At 39.4% G+C, this 20,323-nt stretch overlaps 1 protein-coding gene across 1 annotated transcript in view; it reads left to right on the top strand.

The window, feature by feature from the left end:
• HIF1A (hypoxia inducible factor 1 subunit alpha) overlaps positions 1 to 20,065 on the top strand; it is a 34,757-nt gene extending 14,692 nt beyond the window's left edge. Inside the window, exons 2-15 of the mRNA XM_069018502.1 lie at positions 25 to 215; positions 1,165 to 1,310; positions 1,412 to 1,496; positions 4,706 to 4,818; positions 5,880 to 6,082; positions 7,746 to 7,852; positions 8,036 to 8,183; positions 9,116 to 9,336; positions 9,522 to 9,802; positions 10,320 to 10,442; positions 10,663 to 11,057; positions 11,901 to 12,009; positions 14,723 to 14,849; positions 15,009 to 20,065. Coding sequence (XP_068874603.1) covers positions 25 to 215; positions 1,165 to 1,310; positions 1,412 to 1,496; positions 4,706 to 4,818; positions 5,880 to 6,082; positions 7,746 to 7,852; positions 8,036 to 8,183; positions 9,116 to 9,336; positions 9,522 to 9,802; positions 10,320 to 10,442; positions 10,663 to 11,057; positions 11,901 to 12,009; positions 14,723 to 14,849; positions 15,009 to 15,160 — 2,401 coding nt within the window. The 3' untranslated portion in view covers positions 15,161 to 20,065. The remainder of the gene's footprint in view (positions 1 to 24; positions 216 to 1,164; positions 1,311 to 1,411; positions 1,497 to 4,705; positions 4,819 to 5,879; positions 6,083 to 7,745; positions 7,853 to 8,035; positions 8,184 to 9,115; positions 9,337 to 9,521; positions 9,803 to 10,319; positions 10,443 to 10,662; positions 11,058 to 11,900; positions 12,010 to 14,722; positions 14,850 to 15,008) is intronic.
• The last annotated feature ends 258 nt before the right edge of the window (positions 20,066 to 20,323 follow it).

Here is a 20,323-nt window from a genome sequence, read left to right as displayed (position 1 = left end):
TAAACCAAAACTTTGTTTCTCTAGGATTAGCTCTGAACGCAGGAAAGAGAAGTCGAGGGATGCAGCCCGGTGCCGGAGGAGCAAGGAGTCGGAAGTGTTCTATGAGCTGGCTCACCAGCTGCCCCTGCCCCACACCGTGAGCGCACACCTGGACAAGGCGTCCATCATGAGGCTGACCATCAGCTACCTGCGCATGAGGAAGCTGCTGGATGCTGGTAAGGGAAGAACAAGGTGGTGGCACCATCTGGAAGGGATATTGAAGAAGAATCTATGTGTAAGACCTGTCAGCAGTAAAATAAATGAGTAGGTTGTGTCCTTTCTCTGGGAAGGTGGGAGACCTTACAGTAGAAATCAGCTATTGGCAATGGCACAGGAAAAATCCGCTGTTCAATGGACTTCATTTTTTCCCTTTCTATTCTGGTGGTCCTGGTTGTCTCATCACAGCCCTTTTCAGTCTCATTTGACCCTTCTCCCAAAGTTAGATTCCTTCATTTGAACCCCTTTTCCCCCTAAACTTGTTTGTTCCAGCTCTGCTTTCTTGACTGTAGGTAATTGGTGCAAGGCTGACTGAGCTAGCTATAGTTGTGTCCCCTTAATATAAACTGCAAGGAATAGTTTTGTAAACTGTGTTTCTGTGATGTGCTCCATTGGAGGTGAAGGTAGCTGAGGATATGTTGTCTCTGCAGCTACACCTGCCCATGCAACTGCAGGAGTATCTGAGTCAGGTTGTGAACCAGAAGCTGCATAGCCTGCCATGGGTGCTGTACTGGTTATTTGTGCTCATGCATGCCTATCTTTACTGTATGCAGGAGGAACTTCAGTAGCCACACTCTGAAATCTCTCCCAGAAAGCCCCTGAGAGTTTATAATGCCTTATTGAGATAGGTGGTAAATTTTTTGCCACACAGACCTTTTCCTTAAGGTGGATGGTTCATTGGTTAATACATAGCAGCACAGAGGGTTAACCTCACTCTGATTTTCTGTGATTTGTGATACCATTGCTAGAGCTTGAAGAATTGAGCTGATCACTTATCTAAATGAGTTATACTGGTTTTGAATGGTCCTGCAAGATTGACTCCTTGCAGACTGGTGCCAGAATTAATTCCTGATGGTAAGTGAAGAATGACTGGTATTTGCTGAAACAAAAATGTGTGGCTGCTTGCAGGTGAGCTGGAGACAGAAGCCAAAATGGAGAAGGAACTGAACTGTTTCTACTTGAAAGCTCTTGATGGCTTTGTCATGGTTCTGTCTGAAGATGGGGACATGATTTACATGTCTGAAAACGTGAACAAGTGTATGGGACTCACTCAGGTGAAGTACTGACATTTCCTAAGACTGTTTCAAATGTGTAAAAGCTGTTCCATTTTTGTGTATGTGAAGTTAAACACCTGTATACCTCTTAATTTTTGCAGTTTGAGTTGACGGGGCACAGTGTATTTGATTTCACTCATCCGTGTGACCATGAGGAGCTGAGAGAAATGCTTACACACAGAAATGGTGAGAAGAAAGAAAAAAAAATCAATTTAATTTATTTATGGAGAGTTTCTGTTGGCATTAATACAGTTGGATATCTGCCAGAAAATTGTGTTGAGTTAAAAAGCTAGTATGTTTTTATTTCTTAAATCTCAAATTACACCTTGTTGAGACACACTAACAACAGGAATAACCAAAATGTTTTGGCTATATCCTAATTATAGGAGAAATAAGACTTCATTAGCATTCTTTAATCTAAAAAAATTAATGACTAAAATGGAGTTCTTGAGGGTTGAAAGAATAAATGCCTGCAGGAATCAAATTAGAGGTAGATTGAATGAGAATTATTTCAAGCAGTTACTGTAGAGGGACATGGAGAAACTGAGTTGGTGCATTTGTCTTGGACTGGCCTTGCCTTTCTGGGACAACTGAGAACAAATGCTTTCTTCCAGAAATCTGTGATGGTATACCTATGACAAAAAAAGATGGTGTATTTAAGAAACTAATCTGGAAATACTTGAACAGCCCCAGAAGGGGCTTTGGTGTTGATGCTTCTCTGCACCTTTTAATTGGTGCATGAAATTGGTATCTTTGCACAGATTTCTGGGACTTCTTTTCTCCGTCTGAGGGAGCAGAACACCATGTTTACATGTTCTGTATGCTTTGAAATGTAACAACTGTCCATGAATTACAGCTTTTATGTCTTTTAAAGATTTGATAAAGGCTATAAAGACTTGGCAGCCCGTGTGCCTCCAGACAAATATGCTTTACTCAGTAGTTGGAAGCCTAAAATCTGACCTCTCTACTTTCTCTTTCATCAAATGAGGGTTATATGGACTCTGAATCCAGATAGTGATAAACTAATAAACCTGTCCTCTGCTTTCTTGTAGCACTGTAAATCTTATGTAAGTCTTATGTTGTCATCCTGTTTAATTCAGTGGAAAGGACCTGATGAGATACTGTAGCATTAAGGGCCCAACTTTGATTTTATAAGCATTTTGTAAACTTGTCTGCCCTTAGAATTGAAGTATGTTTCTCAGGCCAGATTAGACTTCTCCCCTGCCCCCCCCCCCTTTGGAATACAGTAATGCATCTTGGGGGTGGGGGAACAACTTCCCCAAAGCAGTGTAAAAAATCTGGTTTTGTTGCAAAGGCTTATTCTTAAAAATGTCATATCACTGAGTTTCATGCAAACCATCTCCAGCATGTCTAAACTGGCCAGACTGGAATCAGACGTCTGGAAAGCATTATTACAAAAGCTGTTTTGCAAATGACATTGGCAGACGGAGGTCTAAATTACAGTAATAATAGTACATTTTTATATTTATTAGTATTCCCAGGTTGCCTTCTACTGCAGCTCTTACATCAGTGGAATTATTTTGGTTTTGAATTGAGTATTAAATAGTCCCCTTTGGGACTGTATGAGTACAAGTGAATGTAAATGTGATTGGCAGAAACAGAACTGCATTTTTATTTTATGAAGCTGCTTTTTAAACTTTCAAAGCTGGCCATTTAAAAAAATAATGTCCGGTGCTGAATCAGACTTGAAAGTTGTTCCATATTTTACAGCTGCTTCTCAAAGCAGAGCCTCAAGCATCAGGGCTTGGTAACAGGATTGTCGTGTGATCTTCAGCTATCAATTTCTAGATTCATTTAACTCTTAAAACTTATTGAATTAAATAAGTTTTTGCTGCTTCTGTGAACTCTGCTTTAGTTTCTCCCCCACTTCTTCCATTATCGAGGATATTTTAAAGTAGCATAAAATGTGCCTGAACCCTTTAGTCTTTGGTTCTGCAAATTAATTTTGTCAAGCCAGTAGCTGCAGTGCAAGCCACCATGAAGAATTTCATGGCTACTATTGTCTCTGGAGGATGAGAGCAAATTGTTGTATAAACTTGTATTAGAAGTAAGCTCATGTGTTTTAAACGTCCCCCTCTGCCATAATTTGGTCCTTGCTCTTTAGCAAGCCTCAGCAAACTGGCTCTTCCACTGCTCCTTCTCCTGGGTGCTGTATTTCCTCCTTGCACACATTATGAGCTGCTTGCAGCTCTCCTGATAGCATCAGTTACATTTTCTTTGCCCACAGTAGCATAGCTGGTAATTGACTCTGCAAGGATCTCCCCTGTAAAGGCAAAAACTTAACTTAGTCTGCTGGTAGCAAGTGAGGCTAGAAAATAAGTGCCACCAATGTTGATTTGTATCAGGGTTTCTCAACTCTTTTTCTCCCAGGAATGTTAATAATGTGTTTAAAAACTTGGTCCATGTTTACTCCAAGAATGTAAATCACTGTGGAAATATTTGGATGCATATAAACAGCTGAGTTGTTAATTTTGAATTGAAAAATTTGCAGTCCTGAAGAGCAAAAAGCCCAAAAGGTACTTGGTTTGAACCTCCCTAGAGTGAGTTACTGATTCATTTCAGTGGAAGCCTCTTCAACAGGGCTTCTTATTCTGCACATGCTTTTCTTGTCCTCTGTTGCAATTTTAAAATACATTAAATTTCCCATTGGTCTTTCTTTTGTCCCACTCCTCTTTCCTGAAATCTGGGAGTGTGCAGTTGGCTACTAATACAATCCTGATCTTAAAACATTGAAACTGGACCACATCAAAAGCCTTTCCTGTGAGGACAGGCTGAGAGAGGGCTGGGATTGTTCAGCCTGGGAAAGAAAAGGCTCTGGGGAGATCTTTGAGTCTCTTCCTGTACCTAAAGGGGCTCCAAGAGAGCTGGAGGGGAACTTTGGACAAGGGTCTGGAGTGACAGGACAAGGGGAAATGGCTTCCCACTGACAGAGGGCAGGGTTAGATGGTTTTTGGGAAGGAATCCTTCTCGGTGAGTGTGCTGAGGCCCTGGAATAGGTTGCCCATAGAAGCTGTGTCTGCCCCAGCCCTGGAAGTGTTCCAGGCCAGGTTGGACAGGGCTTGAAGCAACATGGGATGGTGGAAGGAGTCCCTGCCCATGGCAGGGGGTTGGAATGAGATGATCTTTAAGGTCCCTTCCAGCACAAACCATTCTATAACTCTATGAAACTTCAGGGGTTTTTTTGTCTACTTGATAGTAAAACTTGTTCTGAAAAATGCCATTATCAGAAGTGCTGTTAGGAGGTGTATGAATCTTTTTAGTTTATTTTTTGGATCTTCCCTTAGAGTTCTGTAACATGTTTGTGGAGGCTTTTTTATGGCTTTGGAAGATGATCTGAGAGTTTTAAGAACTGGTTTGCTGTTTGCTTTTGCTAGGTCCTGTGAAAAAGGGCAAAGAGCAAAACACGGAGCGCAGCTTTTTTCTCAGAATGAAGTGTACACTGACTAGCAGGGGAAGAACAGTGAATATAAAGTCTGCTACGTGGAAGGTAACTGATGCAAAGGAATATTTGCATAGTTTGGCAGCTTCCTCTTCAGATGTCATAACACTGTATTTCAACATTTTTACTTCACGTAACGAGCTTGAGTTTCACTAAGTACTTTATAATTTAATGATTGTGCTTCATTATACTGAATTTTAGTGCTGAATACATCACAGAGGTAACTGAAACAGTGTTTTAAAATTAGTTTTTCAAAACTCTTTTAATGAATTTTTCATTTTAAATTAGAGGTCATTTATTTACAAACAATTATAATTACTAAATATGTTTGCATAAAGCCTTCTCTGGGAAAAAAGTACTTGACACCACTTATGCTGATCCCTGATTTCTTTTGATTTAACACTGAAAATGTGACAGTTGAGGTCTCTCTGAAGGACTTCAATGCCATTCTTTTGAAGCTGCTGGCTCTCCCTTTTGTAATAGTTGGAACAAAAAGAGGCCAGCCTGATAACTTTCTGCAGTGAATGCATTTTCTCCTCTGGACAAAGTAACCTTTTACTGTATCGAGTGGATTACGGCTCACAGTTCTCTTTTATGATTTGAATTTGATTATTCTGGATCAAACAACTCCTTTGCTGCTGTCTGTGAACTATTTCTGCTTCAGAATGGTTAAAAGCAAACCCCACAAAATGCAGAAGTTCCTGTCTGTTGAAGAATATATTTGATCTCTGTCATCACCTCTGCCGAAGATCCAAAATGGGGGTTGCTACTATTACCATAACTTTCAGATTTAAATTGTGAGATACTTTTTGCTGAGGCAGTTGCTCATCAGAGTTGTCATTATTGTGACTAGAAAGGGGAGTTCACAGAACTTACAGCAATGTCTGGTGTTGCTCCAGCCAGTGCTGAGGAAGGAGTTGGGCTGTGAACCCATCCCAGGATGTGTGGGGTGAGGAGGAGGACACGGCTCTCCTAGAGCCGTCCCTTGCCACTGTCCCCTTGAGGGGTGGGGAGGGGAAGGACTTGGCTCAGAGTGTACTGGTGGAAATAGGATTGTGTTGTCTGATAGACCAAACCTCGTCTCCTGCTAAAATCCAACTCCCCCGTAGGTGCTGCACTGCACTGGCCACATCCGTGTGTACGACACGTGTGGGAACCAGACTCACTGTGGATACAAAAAGCCTCCCATGACCTGCCTGGTGTTGATCTGTGAACCTATTCCTCACCCATCAAACATTGAGGTCCCCCTGGACAGTAAAACGTTCCTCAGTCGTCACAGTCTTGATATGAAATTTTCCTATTGTGATGAAAGGTAATATATATGATTTATACTGTAAAAGAGAATTCATTTGAAGGATTTGCAGGGCTGGTACATGTTGGCTAATGTTTGCCTTCTCGATAACTTAATTCATCTTGACAATGCAATCATTCATGGCATACTTGGGCTTTTCCTGACTGATCAGGATGTCTTAAAAGCCAGATTTTTAGATCTAAGGAGGATGCAGGGTTATTACTTTGGAATAACGAATGGGAAAGGGACTTTTTAGAGGAGCAATGGTTTTAAACTGACAAGAGGGCATGTTTAGATTAGATATTAGGAAGAAATTCTTGACTGTGAAAATGCTGAGGCTCTGGCAGTGAGATTGCCCAGAGAAGCTGTGGCTGCCCAATCCCTGGCAGTGTCCAAGGCCAGGTTGGATGGGACTTGGAGCAACCTGATCTAGTGAAAAGTGTCCTTGCCCATGGCAGGGGTTTGGAACAGGACAGTCTTTAAGGTGCCTTCCAACCCAAGCCACTCTATGATTCTATTAATAAATCCTTTGCCTTCAGTTAACTGCCTCTTCAAATTGGTCTTTGCTATAGTGGAAGTGATTAAATTTAAATGAGAAGGTTCTTCCAGACACTGAAAAAGCAGGATTTTAGGTTTGTCAAAGATGGGGCATTTTGGTGACTGAAGAGTGTGTGTGTAATACTTGTCAGATGTATTTTATTGCTACTGCTTCCCCCCCTCTCCCTTCCCCAGGAGATCAGTGTCTGCTTTCTTCTGTCAAAAAAACCCCGGACGTTCAGCTGTGCTTTTAATGCAATACATCTGCTGTTGAATAATTAGATTTTGTGTTCTGGTGCAAATCGGGGGTGTAGTCAGACACATAAGACTGATTTTCCTATCCTCTGGGAACTTGGCTTGACAAATTTGATAAATGCAAATGAAGGAAATAATCAGCACAAGGGGTTTTTTTGTTTGGGGTTGGTTTGTTTCATTTTTTGTTTGTTTTTAATTTGGTGTTATTTATTACTACCCATTTCCTTTACTTTATAATAAAAGTGAATTTCTAGTTAGTTTTTGCAGTTAGATGCAGAAAGAGGTTAGTGCAGGTTATTTCTGTCCTCTGCAGTAACAACCTTTCTAGCACTGATGGTGTCACATAAAAGGTACTTATTTGGTCACATTCTGCATCTAGAATGGGGCAAAATACAAGCACTTCCCTGGTTTGCACTGCCCTCTAGAGACTAAAGAAATCCCATTTTCCTTAAAGGCAGGCAGTGCTTGAGTGGGAAGAGTAAATCTGATTCCTAATTTCTCTTAGTTGCAGGATTAAAACTGTTGAAGCATATCTGTTATTTTGTTGAATTCTCATATTTGTCTAAGCTGGTCTGTAAGTAGCTGGTCTACCTTGAAGCAAAAAGAAAAAAAAAAGTCTAAAAAGTGGGGATTTGTTTAATCCTATCCTACTACATGATTTATAAGTACTCAATGAGAAGTAAAATCCTATGCCTGCTGAAATTTCTCTTTTAAAGAAGCATCAAAATAGCAATTTATTTCAAAATGAAAAGTCCCAGTAAACCTAATTTGCTGCTGCAATGTATGGAAGTGATTCTTATGGTTTTTCTAGATGTGCAAGCATCCAAATGCTCTGGTATTTGTGCTGGCCCATGTCTGCTTTCACGTAGCAATTTTTTCCCTTGTTTTAAAGAATTACAGAGTTGATGGGGTACGAGCCAGAGGAGCTCCTGGGTCGCTCAATCTATGAGTACTATCACGCACTGGATTCTGATCATCTGACCAAAACACACCACGACAGTAAGTGAAAACTGAATTTAAAGCCCTCAAACTACAGGAGATGAGAGACAACCCTGGGGGAAAGCAGCAGAAGAACAAGGGCTTTCTTTTAGTTGCAGATATGAATCTGCAATGAATACTCACCTCAAACAATTTTGGGGTTTTTCTGCTTGTAATTAAAGCTGGTGTCCTTTCTGCTTTTAGTGTTCACAAAAGGGCAGGTGACAACAGGACAGTACAGAATGCTGGCGAAACAAGGTGGCTATGTCTGGGTTGAAACTCAAGCAACTGTTATATACAACACTAAGAATTCACAGCCACAGTGCATAGTGTGTGTGAACTACGTGTTGAGGTAAGTTGAGTGGACTTTGGTGATCTTTGTCATCATTTTTACTGAAGACAAAGTCAGATTCTGTTGGCGTTGATCCCCTGTTGAGTATGTTATGATGTTGCTGTTCCCTATTTTCTTAGAATACTGCCAGTCCTAGGATTAGAAATTGTATTTGAAAACAAAACACTTTTTTGGTCTCGTGATGTCAGTAGGTGATCTCTGCAGACAAATGAGTCTAGAACCAGCCTCTTCTGTATGATTGCAGTGGAAGCATTTGAGCATTTGTGTGTATTCTAGATAACTCTCTAATCTTTCTCCCAAGTCTGGAGCAGTTAATTCTGCTAATAATTTGTTATGGAGTCAGAGCAGCAGTAGTGGTGTTATTTTTGATCCCATCTATCTTTTTCTTCCTTAGAACTCCTCTTTTAATTGAAAGCTTCTGCTGAGGGTGGACTGGTTGACTCTTTTTCTGCAAATGTCTAGTACTCCTGAATTCATTTTTCAAAACTTCAGTGAATGTACCAGTATCAGTCTATCAAGATATTGCACATTCATTTAAAACAAGAAAAAGTAGTTTAGGAAATAGCAAACTTTTTTCTCTTTTTTTTTTTTTTTTTAATATTTTCCTTGCTTTTTCAGTGCTTTCAGAAAAGCATGTTTATTTCTGTTACTTTTTTTTGATGGCACCACAATTAGTGCTTGCTTTTTCTGTTACTTCTGAGAAAAGAATGAGTAAGAAAAGAAGAATTCTTAAAGCCCTTATCCTGGTAATTTTGTGGGATATGTGTGGTAGGGTGTTTTTTGTTTGTTTGTTTGGGGTTTTTTGTTTGTTTTGGTTTGGTTTTTTTGGGGGGATGGGGGGGAGTGGGTGGGTTTCAACCTACAAAACTATTAAGCCAAAATTTATTCATTTTAGCTGTTCTTTAACAGTCATCTTCCTCTCTGTCTGACAGTGGAATTGTTCAGAAGGACTTAATTTTTTCCCTTGGACAAACTGAGTGTATGCTGAAACCAGTGGAGTCTCCTGACATAAAAATGACCAAAATATTCAGTAAAGATGACCTGGATGATACCAACAGCCTATTTGAAAAACTGAAACAGGAACCAGATGCTTTAACTGTGCTGGCCCCAGCTGCTGGAGACACAATTATCTCTCTAGATTTCAGCAGTAATGGTGGGTGTGTGTTTAAATAGGAGAGCATGTTAATTAGCAAAGTTACTGTTTTATAATAGATTTCAAAAAATAACCTCCCAGTACCACTTGTCCAGTGGTATTTCAGCTGCTGTTTAAATTTAATGAGGTCCATAGACACTCACAGTACTGTTACTTAGGTTGATGGTTTCTTTTAATTTTTATAGAGTCTGATGAACAACAATGTGATGAAGTTCCTTTGTATAACGATGTAATGCTCCCCTCATCCAGTGAGAAATTGCAGAATATAAATATGGCAATGTCCCCACTACCTGCCTCTGAAACTACAAAGCCACTTCGTAGCAATGCTGATCCTGCACTCAATAGAGAAGTTGTATCAAAGCTGGAGCCAAACACAGAGCCACTCGAACTTTCTTTTACCATGCCTCAGGTGCAAGAGCAGCCAACCAGCCCTTCTGATGCAAGTACCAGCCAAAGTTCACCTGAGGTGAGTTTTGTAACTTGGATATGCTGTCATTAAAATGGATGCGCTGTTGGGGCTTGTGGGGCAAATCTGGTTAAGGATGCAGCCACGACAGGAATTGGAAATTATTTCTACCTTGTGACTTAAGCTCACGCCATGATCTGAGTAAACTGATAAATTTTCATATCTTTTCATTAAAGTGAGTCTTGCAAAGATGTGCAATGCTATCTGATAGAAATAAGGAGAGCTTGGGATTGGTCTTTTTCATTCAGTTGGTTCAGACACAACTTCCCTGAACAGTAAAGTAGTTGCAGTAAATTACTGTAGAGGCTACTTCCAGGTTCCACCTAAGCAAGTCCTTCCCAGGTGGGGTAAATTTGAATGTAAACAGACAAGTGTATTTTCCTTTCCCATTTTAATTTTGTGCAGGTATAGCTTGGGATTAGTTCTACACTAGAACATTTTGCAGAGAATCTGTAGGTAACAATGCCAAGTGATGCAATGACAGAAGCCTAAAACTGTGCTCAAAATGTTTTCACAGCCCAGTAGTCCCAACGACTACTGCTTTGATGTGGATAATGATATGGCCAGTGAATTCAAACTGGAATTAGTGGAGAAACTCTTTGCCATAGATACAGAAGCAAAAAATCCATTCTCTACTCAGGTAATATACAGTAACTTAAAATTCTTAATCATCTTATTCTGAGTGTACTTCTTTTCCTTTTTGGAATGTTTTCAGAAATCTCCTTCTCTTTTTATGTAATATTTTGATTAAGTTGCAAAAAAAAATATATTTTAAGGATTTGGTAAAAGGAACAGCCTTGATGAAGTCATAGCTGATATTTCCTCCTCACTGGTTAAGTTCCACCTCTTGTCTCTTCCAGGAAACCGATTTAGATTTAGAGATGTTGGCTCCTTACATCCCAATGGATGATGACTTCCAGCTGCGCTCCTTCGATCAGCTGTCCCCGCTGGAAAGCAGCTCCTCCAGCTCTCAGAGTGCAGCCACCATCACCATATTCCAGCAGGGCCAGGCGGCACCGAGCAGTGCTGAGGAGATGAAGCTGGCGGCAGAGTGCGGGGACGATGCCAAGACGATAATTGTCCCTTCGTCTCCCGTGCGCGGCGGCGCCGAATCCAGCAGTGCCCCCGCCTCGCCCTACGGCGGGAGCAGGAGTCGAACTGCCTCTCCCATCAGAGCAAGGAAAGGAGCAGTGGATCAGGTGGAAAAGCCTTCTCCAGGAGCACCCAGCTTGCTAACAGTCACTCTAAATAAAAGGTATTTTAAAAGTGCAGCTTAAGCCCTGGTGTCTGTTCAAGGAATTAGATATAAATTCTGCCAGCTGTTGTGTGTTCGTCTTCGGCATTCTTCAGAGCAGAAATTGAGACATTTAAATTAGGACATGTCAAATGAGTTTTTTTAATGGTAAACTCCCCTAAAGCTGATTTCATGGTAGCTTTTACATAAGCACCTCATGTAAAAGGCAGCTACTGTAAAAATTCTGCTCTTGCACCTGATGTGCAGCTTTTATAAAAATGCAGTAAGCAATTTACAGGTAGCTACACGCACATAATATTTCTGGTGCTTTCCTTGTCCACTGTGTTAGAGGTAAGAGGCAACTACAGTCTGTGCTACAGATACTGCAGATATCAGATATACAGATATCTGTAAGCAATAGATACTGCTCTTCAAACTAAATGTGTTTTGTGATGGACTGTGGTGCCTGTAGTAGATATTTATCACAATAGAAAACTACATTAAGTCTAACATGAGATTTATGATATGTAAAAGATTTATCTGTACATAAAAATATTCAGAATAATTTCCCTCACCCATCCCTCCCTTCTTTCTGTTGAAAGTGAACTGCTGAACTTTTATGCTTTTTTTTTTCTGCAGATTTAAAAATTTTTGTTAAAACTTATTCTGAGCTTCACAGCAAGATTAAAGGCTAACATTTGCTATGCTCATAGAAAGTTATTGTTGAAATAAGTCAATTTATGAATGAAAAGTAGTGGAGTTCATAAATTCAGTTCTGTGATGTTGTATATGTAAGTGTCCACAAAAGAAGAATGGCTTGAGGAAAGTAGAAACGTCTTAACAGCCTGAATCAATTTTTCTTAGATCTACTGCACTGGATGAAGAACTAAATCCAAAGATGCTAGCTTTGCATAATGCTCAGAGAAAACGAAAAATGGAACATGATGGTTCACTTTTTCAGGCAGTTGGAATTGTGAGTTTTGTTTTACCATTTTAAAATATTCACTTTTAACCTTGCAATTTCTGAAATGAGGCATCAGTGCAGGCTCCTGAGTTGAGCTTTTGGTAAGCAGTGGACTCTTGGGCTGAGAGATAATTGATAGCGAAATTTATATATATATATATATATACATACATACACACACACATATATATGCAGATACTCCACTTCTAGTTCTCTTTTACTGTCAGCTTTTCAAAAGTGCCCTCTGCACCCAATCTTTCTTGATTAGGTAGAAGATACTCTTCTGTGAACATATATATTTCTTTAGTAGAATATGGGCAAGTGTAAGAAATCACATTGAAATGTGTAATTGCTGGATTTATTTAACTTTTAAATTCAAACTCTGTTTTTGATTTGTCAACACTGGAGATTAGTGTTCTTATGCTTCTTCCTATGCTTTTATTTTTCCATTGGGTCTCAGATTTCTTTACTTAATCAGATAACAAGACCATCTGAACTGTGAGGGAAGAGAATTCCAATAATAACATAGCAAACGTCTATTGCTGCCACTCCCTTTCATGCATGCTCACTCTAGTATTAGTATGGGCACTTGGGAGTAGCTCCTCCTCATCTGTCCTAGCTATTCAAAAGAAACTTTGTAGATACTCCTAGATTTGTGTCACTTAATTGGGGGTTGTCCAACTTGTTATTTTCTGCAAGGGTATGTTGTCTCCATAATCTTTGTCTCTCACTGTCAGTTTTTAGTATTTTGAAACCTTGGGCTTTGCCATTGCACACTGTTCTCTCTCTCATCTTCACTGCAAATTCCCACTTCTCAATTTTGGAGAAGTCTTAGTCTTAAGTCTTAGTTCTTCTACTGTAATGTAGCCTTTGAGCTTCTCTGTTTCTCTACTGGGCCACCTCCTAGCTGTAGTCATCTACCATATCTTACAGTGCAGGATTATTTTTCCTCTGAGCTCTCCTTACTCCTGTACTAGCATTCTAGTTTGGGCATAAGACAAATCAGTTTTTCTATGCCATTTTTATGCCATTGTTTTCATTTGCTAAATGCTTTGCATTTCCATGCATGTTGTTCTGCTGCTTCCAGAAGCCTTGTAAGAATTCATAGCTCTGCAAGAAATGTTATTTCCTTCCACTGCCCTTTTCTCGTGCTGTCATAGTGTTGCTGATAAAATACTCAAAATAGCATGGGATGTCATTAAATACACAGGACACAAGCAGTTCAGGATTAACTGCTGGAATAGTGTTCAGGCTTCTGTGCTTAGTGCCTGTTTAATGCTTACAGGTTCAGACTTCATCCTTTGCTATTACTTTTTCTTTTGTCTGTATCTGACGAAAGTGTTATAAATTATTTTGATGGTTTCTCAGAGTCAGAAGCTGAATTTCCATGAAGCTGGGTCTTAGTGGAGGTATTTTAAGTAAGTGCTTTTGTTGTTTGGCTTCTCTCTCTACAATGGATTTCTGGGAGGATATACAGGCCTTTCAAACACACACAAGAAAAATGATGTTAAATCCAGGCTTAGAATACATGCTGTTCTAGGGTTGTACAAACACTTGCTATAACTTCTTAGCTCTAGGGAAGTGGGATGTATTTTGCAAAGAGTGAAAATAAGTGAAGACCCAAGTAAAATACTACTTTAGCTTCCTGGAAAACAGGAGAATTAGACAAGGATAAGATATAGTTAGGTTATAAAATATTGTGTTATAGTGAGGCTATAAAATAATGGTATAAATCATTACACTGGAAGAGTTACAAGCCACATCTTTCTTAATGTGAAGGGCTGGATTGCATTCATGGTAAAAAAAAAAGCAGCAGCAGTGTAGGTGACTGATCTCACTATGAACTGCAGCTCTGAGTTAACTATAACTTCTACTATACTCTTTTGACTTGCACGGGTGTTTTATAACCTGAAAACATATGCTGTTCACTATTTTAAGTGTTGAGGATAATGGCAGTGTTCTGAAATACCTTCTCCTCTTTTTGGAGCAGTCAGTGTCACTAACAAGACCAAACTGCAGATTCAAGTACTTTTGCCAGCAGACTTGATACTAAGATGGTGCTTCTTCCTTCCATCCCATCTGTTTCAGTGGCAGCTTCTTCTTCCTTATCCCAATTCAATAAAGCCCTTACAGCTTCCTAATCTCCATATCTTCTGTTCTGCTGTCAAAACAATATGCTAAGGAGCCATATCTGCACTAGACTGGTGCAGGACTGCATTTTCCACAAGGCTTGGGTCAGGTGGCTTGGTGGCAATAACTGGAGTGCAAGCAGAATTTACATCCTAAATGTGTAGATAGAATCAACTACTGAGGTTCCTGACTCTCCTGCCTACACTATTAATTCCAGTGCAGAAAGCCATGAGAGACTCCAGTGAAAACCTGATGCTTACTCACCCCAGAGCAGTGGTAATTAAATAGGTGTGTTTGTGTACATGTACACGCTAATCTTGAGCGTGGTAACTGATGATAACCCAGGATTTTGTAATTGTTTTCTGCAGGGGAAGTAAGGTCTTGAAATCTGATTCAGTTTTCTGTTAAATAATTTTCAAGTTAGTGTACTTGGAAATATATTTCTCCCCAAATTCTGAACAAAAACCACTTTTAAATTATAACAACGCCTACATTAGTAGTTAGTGATGGAAACTGTTAATTTGGAAGAGGGGTGTGGAGGGATACAAAGATACAGTATTCACTAAAGAAGACTCATTTTATTTCTTTCTAGGGATCTTTATTCCAGCAGACAGGTGACCGTGGAGGAAATGCATCACTTGCTTGGAAACGTGTAAAGGGATGCAAAACAAATGGTCACAGTGGAGGGGAGCAAAAGACAATCATTCTACTATCAACTGGTTGGTATCTTCCTTTCCTAGGCAGAGTGGGTGGAGGGGGCTGTGTGAAAGAGAACAGAGTCTCCAAAACTATCCAAACTTAGCTCCTTGTGAACAGCTCTAGGAGAGGTTAAGCATGGTGAATAAAGTGCACTTTTTCTCCTTCCCCTCCCTCTTTAGACATAGCAAGTAAACTTCTAGGGCAGTCGATGGATGAGAGTGGACTCCCCCAACTCACGAGTTACGACTGCGAAGTAAACGCTCCCATACAAGGCAACAGAAACCTGCTACAGGGGGAAGAACTGCTCAGAGCTCTGGATCAAGTTAACTGAGCTTTCACAAAACTTGCTCCTTTTTTGGACACTGGTGAATCATCACCTAAAGCAGTCTATTTATATTTTCTATATCTGATTTTAGAAGCCTGGCTACAGTACTGCACTAATTCAGTTAGTTCAGTTTTGATCCCCTTTCTACTTATTTTGACAGTCTTTTTAATATGTTCTTTATGTAACAAAAACTCAAACTATAGTGCATTTTTATAATTCTTTGGTACATACACTTTTAAGTCCATTACATTTAAAACACACTTGCAATAGCAGCTTTGAAATATGCACCTGATTTAAAAAAAAAAATTATTTTTTGGCTGGGGAGTTGGTCACCAAAACTTATCATTAGTAAAATGTCAACACAGGAAAAACTGGCAATACTTCCATCCTGCTTTTCATAGGTAGTTGGAAGACTTGTGCTCTCTTACTCTTTATGTTCAAGTAAGTTTTTTATTTTAATAGTTTTTATAAGAAACAACAATGCTTTGCAGCGGTGCATTGTAGCCACAATCGCACAATATATTTTCTTAAAAAATACCAGCAGTTCCTCATGCAATATATTCTGCATTTATAAAAACTAGTTTTTAAGAAGAATCTTTTGTTTGCCTATGAAAACATGTCTAAACCTGGATTATGTCATTATTTTAGTCACATTGTAATATAAATTGTTCTTAAATGCTGTCTTATGCTTTTGACTTCAGTGAGTGTGGTTAGTCAAAGGAAAGGCTTTATCTGGAAAGGGCTAGCAGCATTTTATTTGGATACGTTCTCAATTTAGAGAAAGTTTGATGTTCTTAAAGTAGTCACTTTGCCAGCTTAAAAAAAAAAAATCCCTGCCTGTAGTTGTTGAAGTTAATGCTAATATTGTGTATGATCTTAAATCTAAATGTTCCGCTTACCCTGTGTGGTATAGGTGATATTTCAAGCAGATTGTAAAACATCTTGCATTGTTAGCAAACTTTTATCTAGTACATCATTGAGTTGCTCAATATTTTGATGTTTTGGTTTTATGCACCTTGTTGCTATTAACATCCATATGTTTTCATGTAGATTTCAATAACTTGAATATATTTAGAAGCCTTTTTATTTAGAAATATATAGTTGTCACAAACATCTTATTTTCCTATATGTACTGTACAAAACCTTCATTCACTCATTCTTTTTGCTCTTTGTGGTTGGATCTAACACTAACTGTATTGTTTTCTTACATCAATAAACTATATGTGGACCAGGCCCCCTTGGGGAGTGTGTTATCTAAGAGAAATGAGATAATTTATATTTTTGTTAGTGGTTATTGTTCATCCGTGTTCTCTTTTTAACTTAGAGTTGATTGGAAATCACTGCTTCCTTATTTTGATTGTAACATCTCTGCGTTCATTCTTTGAGCCTGTTCAGTACTGAAGTCTCCTAGACAGTGTTGTACTACCACTCGCCAAAGACGTTACACTTCTCAACCTGTTATCACACCAGTGAGCAAACTTGACAGCGAGGAGTTTTGTTTTACTGTAGAGCAGAAAGAATTCATCTTTATGAACAGCTTAAAGGCTTGTCTCTGGAAGCTTTATCAAGGTAACACAGGAAAGCAGGAAAAGGTAAAATTCACAAGAGTGATTGATCTGAGATGGATTTCTATCACAAAATTCCATTATTAAAATTTAAGCTGGTACTTGATAAAACTTGTTCTACATTTTTGTGCTGTTGATCCAGTGACTTTTCCTCACTTTGCTGTCATGAAACACAATGCTACTGGTAACCCTGTGTTGTGTAAATATTGTCAAGATATTCTGTGCATTCTCCAAACTATTTTTTTTAAAAACCTTATCCCAATATAAGTAATCAATTGTGAAGTGTCACAGGAGTTGCTTTGGTTTTATGTTGTAAACTCTTTGGTTTCATTGCTCTATTTTGAAAACAATAAGCTTAACCTGTTCTCTAAAATTACTGTTTGACTGAAAGGAGCACTTTCTAAACTGCCACAGCTCTATGAAACTAAAAGGACACTATTAACAAAAAAATGATAAGGCACTGGCAGCAGAAGATAGCTGCACACTTGTTAAAATTTTGAGTAGAAGTTTAACAGAGAGGAGAAGGTGTGTAGGGGCAGTCAGCTGGAGCTGATGCTTCACACAGAGAACATTTTCACTAGTAAACATTTTTAATGCATTTTTAATGGCTAAAATCAGCACAGCTCCTCCCTGCCTGCTGTGTCTGGGCTGGCATTCTTTCCATAGCATTTCTTTCTCTGTCAGCAGTTAGGAGGTTTAAATGGTGAAGTTGGGTTAAGCCCCTGCTGTTCAGGGCATCCCTCCTGCTTAGCTCTGCATGGATTGATGTGGTGTTTCTGTGAGAGTCTCGCAGGCAGGTTAAAGGTGCAGCTGGGTTCTACTTTTGTACTGCTCCTTTTGTACTACAAGCTTTGAGCTGGCCTGGGGGGGGATTTTCCCTTTGCACTCCCAAGAGAAAGGTCAGAGGTGTTCTGCTGCTCTCTTGGCCATGTTTTGGAGGAGCCTGATCTGTTTGGATCTGTCAGGCCCTCTTCAGTGCACTTTAAGAGGGCAAAAAGTTTTCACAGAGAAAAACTGAAGTGACCCATGTGATTTCTGGTCATGAGCCCACTCAAGTCAGAGGATGGCTTGGATTGAAAGGGACTTTAAAGATCATCTTGTTCCCACACCCCTGTCACGGGCAGGGACACATTCCACGAGATCAGGTTGCTCATAGCCCCATCCACCCTGTCCTTGATCATCTCTGATCTTAGTGACAGCAGCTGTAGGTTTAAGTGAGCCATATTTCATCTGAAAATCTCGATTCTCACTTTTTTTTACTATGCATAATAACAAGGCATTTTGATTACTATGATGAACTGCAGTAGCTGTATTGGTTTACTGTAGGGGAAAACTAACAACCTAATAGAACTCCCCCAAGCCTCCTAGAGACACTGAACAAAGCACAGAAAAAGAACAGTAATTGCTCTGCCTCGTAAGAGTTTGCTAAATGCAGATGCCAGTTTGCAAAATCTAGACATACATCTTTCAGTTGCTCTTTTTTTGTTTCTGTTTTACTAACTTTTTTCTTCACCTGTTAAACTTTCTTTTTTTTTCTCTTGAGACTCCAGGAACACAGTCTGATTCTAGAGCTAATTTGGAGTACAAGCTTCTAGAATAAATAGCCTTCTAAATGTTTTCTTAGTGATTTTGAATACTTTCTTTGCCAACTTGCAGCCTTTTTAAAATGTTGAGGCACCATATTAGAAATTATGAGGAAATTAAAGACTGTGAGGGTGGTGAGGCCCTGGCACAGGTTGCCCAGAACAGCTGTGGATGCCTCAGCCCTGGAAGTGTCCAAGGCCAGGCTGGATAGGGCTTGGAGCAACCTGGTCTAGTGGAAGGTGTCCCTGCCCATGGCAGGAGGTTGGAACTAGGTGGGGTTTAAGGTCCCTTCCCACCCAAATCATTCTGTGATTTATTCTTTGTTGTAAAGAAGAAACTGTGGGTAAATACAGTATTTCCTCCTGTATATAGAACATGCTAATTAGGTGAAAGTGATAACTTCGTTATTCTCTGCAGTTTATCTTCCAGGTTTTCCTGACTACAGCAGTAGTCAAGCCAGACCTTCTCCAGGGCACAATACAATTACTGTTTTTACATACAGATTTTAATTGATGTTTTAATCATCAACAGTGATGATTTTGTTAAAGGGTAAAGGAATTTTTAAACTAGTATTTATGATGACATAATTCCTTCCTTTACCTGAAAGTAGTTGCAGTTAACTGCAGCTGTAACTCCCCATAAATCACGTAAACAGGCTGTGCCAGTAACTTATCTTGGGTGTAAGATAACTGAGTAAATTAAGGTAGCCTGGAGTCCAAAGTACCTCTTGCTAACATACCTTCCTCCCACCCAGGGAGACTGGCTTGGACTTTGGTGATCTTTGAAAACCTTTGGGTGAAATTGAGACAACTCACCCGAGAAAAGAAACTTACTAGTATCTGTGTACACACATTAAACTCTCCCAAAGTAATGACTGAATTAAGGAATCACAGATTAGGGCCCAAAAGAACCATTTACACATAACACTGGTGATGGTTTTAAGACTTCAAAGCTTAGTTTGGATGAAATGATCAGCTCTTCTTCCAGTGAAATACAACTGATGATTACAGGTTAAATTATTGCATATTTAGTAGTAATTTTTCATTACTTAAAGAGCTGTTTAATTAAACAGCTAAGCACTGGCAGCTAAAGGCAGTATGTGTTGGCAAGTGTTCTCCCCTGTTACTCTGCTGAGTGAACCTTTCCCGACAGTGCCGTGGGATCTGGGAGCATCCTGCCACTGTCAGCCAGGCTGGATGTGCCTCAGGCCAGCCATCTGTCCCCATTCCCACTGCTGCCCTGCTCCTGAACAGAGCACGCATCTCACTCAAATGTCACTGCACTCAGGCACATTACTCAAACTGTAACTGTCCAGCATGAAAATAAACACCTCACAGGCCACAAGTACTTTGTAGGAACTTCATTTTCATAGGAATTCCACATGAGTTGGGTATCCAGCTTTCATTAAAAATACCATTATTATTTAACACCCTGAAGAGCTCCATTCTGGAGTACTCTGATTTTTGATCCAAATTCTAGAAATGAATTGTCATTTTCCTTCTGCTTCTCTGTTTACCTTGAGCAAGTTACCAAAAAGTTAAAGAGTTTGCTACTGGATTTATACAGTACAGTAGATTTTGTGAATAATAGCAGTATTCTCTCATGAAGAAGTGGTATATTTTAATGGAATTCTTTTTTTGGAACCAAGTACAACGTATTGCAATTGATATTTCTCTTGAAACATTTTGACGTACTTGTGACTGTATTTCTTTTTGATTGTGTAACAGTATAAAATTCAATAAAAGAGAAGGTTTGTTTCTAATTTGTGACATCTGTGATCTTTTTGTTCATCCCTTTTCCCTGTTGTAAAAGGTGGAGGTGGCAGTCTGTTACAGTGAACTAAACCACTGTGCAGAGTAACAAACTCCTTACAGGTTTGAGACATTACTGCCTGCTGTCAGAAACTTGAGCATCAAACAGACATGGTCACTGTCCCAAAAACATTTGTATATTTTATAGTAAGTATAATATAAACATATAATATTTATATATAAGCTGAATCCTATTCACCTACGACATG

Source organism: Aphelocoma coerulescens, chromosome 5 (genome assembly GCF_041296385.1).
Source record: "Aphelocoma coerulescens isolate FSJ_1873_10779 chromosome 5, UR_Acoe_1.0, whole genome shotgun sequence".
In the NCBI taxonomy this organism is placed as follows: Eukaryota; Metazoa; Chordata; class Aves; order Passeriformes; family Corvidae; genus Aphelocoma; species Aphelocoma coerulescens.
This window is presented reverse-complemented; position numbering and strand designations above follow the sequence as displayed.